Source organism: Haliotis asinina, chromosome 1 (genome assembly GCF_037392515.1).
Source record: "Haliotis asinina isolate JCU_RB_2024 chromosome 1, JCU_Hal_asi_v2, whole genome shotgun sequence".
Taxonomy (NCBI): Eukaryota; Metazoa; Mollusca; class Gastropoda; order Lepetellida; family Haliotidae; genus Haliotis; species Haliotis asinina.
In genome coordinates, this window is record NC_090280.1 from 67,183,412 (window position 1) to 67,189,411 (window position 6,000).

General features: G+C 43.0%; 1 protein-coding gene across 2 annotated transcripts in view; it reads left to right on the forward strand.

Annotated features, from left to right (window-relative positions):
• LOC137296297 (short-chain specific acyl-CoA dehydrogenase, mitochondrial-like) overlaps positions 1–3,939 on the forward strand; it is a 97,458-nt gene extending 93,519 nt beyond the window's left edge. For both annotated transcript variants that reach the window (XM_067828066.1, XM_067828074.1), the window contains exon 12: positions 3,389–3,939. In XM_067828066.1, coding sequence (XP_067684167.1) covers positions 3,389–3,541 — 153 coding nt within the window. In that variant the 3' untranslated portion in view covers positions 3,542–3,939. The remainder of the gene's footprint in view (positions 1–3,388) is intronic.
• Positions 3,940–6,000: the final 2,061 nt, after the last annotated feature.

Here is a 6,000-nt window from a genome sequence, read left to right on the forward strand (position 1 = left end):
GGTCTTGAGACTTCTGGGCGCAGAACTTCTCAAAGGACAACCATTTATCGTCATACAAAGATCTGGTAGAGGTACGATGCGCTTGGACGATGACCGTAGCTACCTGAGTAGAGTAACCCTTGGCACTCAATGCCTTTTGTAAATGACCCATCCGCACAGATGAAACCTCATCGGGTCTGGATGTAACTGATGACTCTGAGGGTGGCGCAGAAGGTTGGGCCACTCTGGTAATGGAAGGAAGTGTCCGTCGGCGAGACGATGCAGCTCTGGAAACGACGACCTGGTTGGTCACCAGGGCGCGACCAAAAGCAGACGAATCCTCTTTGTCTGTCTGATCTTGCTGATGACTACCGGCAGTAGAAATGGCGGAGGGAAGGCGTAAGCGTCCAATCCTTCCCATGCGAGGGACATGGCATCAACTGCCCAAGCTGCTGGATCTGGAATTGGGGACACGTATACCGACAACTGATGATTTAGACTTGTGGCGAATAGATTTATCAGGGGACGCCCCGAGATTCTGGCACAGAAAGCTGTTGCTATGATGTTGTTGCTGTCTAGAAGCTCTGCGAGAAGGAACATCTGGTCTAGCAATTTCTTCGATCAGGTGGTTCCCTGATTCCGAATAACCCATATCACAGTGGAACTATCCGACGCTATGAGAATCGGAATCCAATAAGACCGGAATCCAATAATGTACTGCCAGAATAACCGCTTGCATCTCGAGGTTGTTGATATGGCAGCCTTGTTCTGCATCTGACCACAACCCTGAGGTGGTCTGTCCGTTGAGATGGGTGCCCCATCTGTGGAGGGACGCATCTACGAACAGCTCGTGATTGCGGGTGAATTCCTTCAAAGAGACGTCGGCGCAAACGTTTGATGGGACCATCCACCAACGTATTTTACGGATGTAGATGCTGAGGTAACAGGAAGTGCACATGTAGTTCGTCCTTCTGAATAAAACGTAGAAGAAACCGTTGAAGCGGCCAGAGCATGAGATGATCTCTATGGGTAAGATCTTGAGCCGAGGTGAGGAGACCCAGCAGAGACTGACACTCTCTGAGGGTCAGAGGCTGAGCGTGGCCTAGGGTTGCAAACCTGATAATCTTCTCCCAACGGGCTGGAGGAACTTTGACCAGACTGGAATGAGTTGCAAAAAGCCCCCCGATGAACGTCAGTTCCTGTGACGGCATGAGATGTGACATGTCGAGATTGATAATCCACCCCAGCTGCTGAAAAAGGCGAGTGGTGAACTTCAACTGAGGCTTGATGTTGTTCAGGAGGCAGTTGTCTTTGTAGGGATCAAAGTCTATTATTCCCTTCAGATGAAGGAATCAGTGATCAGAGACGTGATCTGTGTAAACAACAAGAAATGAATCGAAGGAACTTCCGGTGGCATCGAAAAATTGGAACATGGAGGTATGCGTCCTACAAATCGAAGCTGGCTAACCAAGCTCCTGGTCGCAGTTTGGCATGCAGTAGATCTAGGGTGACCATACGGAAATGAGGCTGGTCCGAGAGGTATAGACGGTTGAAAATCATTGTGGATGTTGTGGATCATCCGATATTTGTCTGAATCCTCCTTGGGGACAAGGAAGATAGGAGAGTAAAACCCTGGGGAGTGAACGGGATCGACTACTAACTCTATGGCTTGCTTCTCCAACAGCACTTGAATATTGGCTTGAAGTAAGAGCTGCTGTTCCTGAGAGTACACTCGCACCTGAGGTGCAGAGATTAGTGGTGGCAGGGTGACAATTGGAAGTTTGTAACCGGTCCTAAGATGTTTGTGACGTAGGGATGTTCTAGGAATGTCCAGTTGGGCCAAAAGATTCCTAGTCTCCCACCAACTGGTGTCGGGTGAACAGGCACGGGAGGGCCCAGTCGTGAGCGTTCCCATCTTCAGCGAGAGGAATAGGGCCGCTTGCCCCTCTCTCTGCCAGGAGTAGAGGGGGTGTCACGCCAACGGTCCTGGGTTCTTGCTTGGGCATCAGTGTCTGGGCATCCACGACCTCGGCCTCTGGCGAACACAGATCTGATTGACTCTCTGCGGGGACGTAGCGACGTTTCCTTCGTCCATGCGATGTCTGCCTGCTACGAAAGGCAGAACTCAGGGCTTCAAATGTAGACAGCGAGACATCTGAGTTAGTCCGCTCCGCATGTTGGCGATAAATCTCAGGATTCTTCCTGTCAAATGCATGGGTCCAAATATCCAGTACGACGCACTGTAGAAGTCATTGCCAATGCCGCACGTAAGTGAGCAAGAAGATCGTGAAGAATTTTGCCCTGCCTTTGAAACAAGGTTGTAAAATGGTCAGTCCTAGAGGGTTTATCCTCCGTCAGGTTGAAAGCCGCTGCCGAAGTAGCTGAAGCCAATACCGATACTGGCATCAGCATCCTCATCAGTTCCGTGTCGATGGCAAGTAACTTGGTGTCCTGTACCTTGAACTCGACTGTTGACAGAGCCTTGCAGTGTACACAACGCTGGTCAAGAGAGCAGGAAACGGTGGCACAGTCTGGACACCAGGGTTGGGGGTCCTTCGCTGACTTTAGGACTTTACAGACAGTACAAAACTGACGAGTCATAAACTGCTACTGCAACATACAACAAGCGAGAAAAACTTATAAAACTCACGTAGCAGAAAACACCCCTACATACAAAATGCGACGAACACCCCTAAATGATAAAAATATTCACGTCCAAAAGGCGTGGCAGAGACAACAACCAAGATGGCTGCTCCCGCACCAAAGACATGCTGTGTGAGAAAAATGGGGAAAAGTATAGAGCAAATGGCTAAAACATAAAGATAGCCAAGTTTAAGATGATGTAAGAACTAACACAAGTTATGCACACCATGTTAAGATCACGGAAGAGCCGCTGAGAAGTGAGAAAAACCGGACCCACAAGTGATAATTTACGCGAGGTAGCCAGGTAAGTGAAGATGTTTTTATTCTTCACTCACGTAACATGAAAACAAAAAACATACCTACCGTATGTGAATAACCTAAGAACAAGGTAGAAGTCTGAAAAAGACTCAAACTAAAGCGAACCAAACAAAACGTCCGAATACAAGGATGCTTGAAGTAAAAGTGAATTTTGAAAGGTCCGCGTTTGCGCGGTTCAGGAGATCGCGCCACTTCCATGTCTATACACTCGTTGACACATGAGGTAGCCATTCATGAGAATGGTGAATCAATGACTCTCTGATCTCTTCTAAGTGAAGCTTGAGGTAATATGTCCTATGGTAAGGCAAGTTAAAAATTTTGTTTCTGAAAGTCCATGCCAAAAGGTATGCAAAGAATCTGCAAAGTTGTGTTTTGCATTGCATATGACCTTTAATGCAAAAAAAGATCAGTGTCATTGATTTCATTCTCTATATGTGTTATTTTACAGAGCATCCAGATCCTGGGAGGCATGGGTTACGTGACTGACATGCCAGCCGAGCGACACTATCGAGATGCAAGAATTACAGAGATATATGAAGGCACAAGTGAGATCCAGCGTCTAGTCATAGCAGGCAATCTCCTCAAACAACATGGCTCTTAAAGACACATGCAGGAACCAGGCATTCACACTTGTTATATGTACACAGATTTTCAAATCTTAAGGTCTAATTTACAATATTTTCACATTTTAATTTTGAAAGTAATATCCTGAAATTACCACAAATAGGATTGATCTGTTTCCTTTTCAAGATATGGAAGTGTTATGTTATAAACAGTAGGTGTGCATTTTCTATGTTCACCTTGCAGTGGTTGAAAGCAAACAGTTACAAGTGGATAAATTATACAGAATCTCAAATTATGTCATTACTTGTGTGATTCTTTTTCAAAAACAATGGCATAGCTTGTTAACATTTGATAAAGTATATATTTGTGAATATGAAATGAGATTTAAGAGAGAGTGGTTGTTTGTTTGTTGAATAAAAAGATGACAAATAGAAATTTTCAGTTATCATTTTTTTGTTCTTTGAATCACAACAGACAATCCTTTCTAACAGCCATTTCTGACACCCACAGGTTACAGTGATGTGCAATCAGAAATGTCATAGACACAGGTTTTTCCAGCTAGGGATCACTTTCCGTGAATTCTGTCTAGAATAGGTTCCAAGTGACCTATGCTAGTCTGAAGAGGCAAAAGACTAATTCCTTGTCACACATCCCCAGTCCATGCAACAAACATATAGCTCAGGGCCCACTTGCACAAAACGATCTTAGAGCTACAATTATTGTAAATCCTTAAGATTGCGATTATCACCCGATTCAGTGTTGGAAAGAGTATGAACACCATACCTTTTTGATAAACAAGGAAAGGATAGTAACGAAAGATGTCTGCATGCGATTAGCAGTGGCCATGACCTTTTCAATAACTCAAGGGCAGCTAATCTTAGTTTTTATGCAAAATGGGAGTGGTTTCCCTTTGCATATTATGCCGTTGCCGCAAAATCTTCCATGCCCAAATACAATGCATGTTCCGTTGTGACAGAACAGATCTCCACATGTTTCTTTTTGGTTAATGATTTTGTCTTAGTTTATCATTGAAATAATCTACAGTTGGATAACGTGCAAAATTATGTTTTTTCTACTTGTAAAAATTTAATCTGACGAGAGACAAGAGTTGTATTCTATGCATTTTAAATATAATACAAGTATTCTTCAAACGGGAAAAATACACTCACTGCATAAAACGTTTTTTTAACAAAGCGAAAAAATAATTATCAACAAAATAGCATAAAGTAATCTTACAGATCTTACAGATTCATCAACACATACAACACACACGAAATAATAACGTTTTCATATTTCCCTGTCATGAATTTTCCACAACACTCCCCCAGTCATGTCACACTTTCATATCTTTACAAATCTAATGCTTGCGGGATATATTTGGGATTTTACTCCAAATAACACCTACGAGATGCCAAACTATGTTCAACTGACAGCCACTGACAAATCATGGTACATTTAGGCGTTATATCATAAGGAAATTGTATTTATGTGCTATCTTTTAATTTCATGATTATTAGTTCAATAACTCAAGACCCAATTTGTTAACGTATTTGTTTGTATTTCAATACTTGCATAAACATGATAGGTCTGTGGTTGCAGTATCACATGTTTAGTTCATAAAAAATTAGAATGTAGAAAAATTAGAGAATAACCCCTGAGGTACGAGTGATTATACATGTTACCTTCCACGTTATCGCTTCCTTCTTCAACGTTTTCATTTCCTTCAAAGATTTGTGGGTTGGGTTTTTTTTGTTTGTTTGTTTGTTTTGTTTTGTTTTTTCATGAAAAATCTGTAAGATGCGATTAAGGAAGGGATGTCATTTGCGTGTGGGAACAAATTCCGCGTTTTATTTGCGCTGCATGCTATGCGCACTTGAAGACAACTGTAGACAGGAGTCGAGTTTAAGAAATTTTTACCTCCAACGTTGAAGAGTTCAATCTTGGTTAAGATTGCGATCTTAAATCCATGCTGTCTTAAGATCGTGTTTGTGCAAGTGGATTATAGCAATTGTACGGTGATTGTAAAGTTGATTGTAGGGGCCTAAGATAGATTGTAACTAAGAAAGCTTTGTGCAAGCGGGCCCAGTTCAACATGAGTGTCTGAGTGTGCACTTATATTTGCAAATGATCTGGGCCCACTTGCACAAAGCAATCTTAGCGCTAAGACTATCTTACGCCTATGTTGAAGAATGGGAGTTACAATCATTGTAGCGTTAAGATCGCTTCGTGCAAGTCAGTCCAGGTCAGAAACCATGTGAGGGATGCTTTCCATTCTACACTTCGTCTGATTAAGTATTGACCTATGTAGATCGCGGGCAGAATAGGTCTTCAGCAACCCCAAGTTGCCATGAAAGATGACTATGCTTGTCAGAAAAGACTACCGGGATCAGGTGGTCAGGCTTGCTGACTTGGTTGACACAGTTGTCTTATCACAGTTGTGTCGATTGATGCTCATATTGTTAATCACCAGATTGTCTGGTTGAGACTCGATTATTT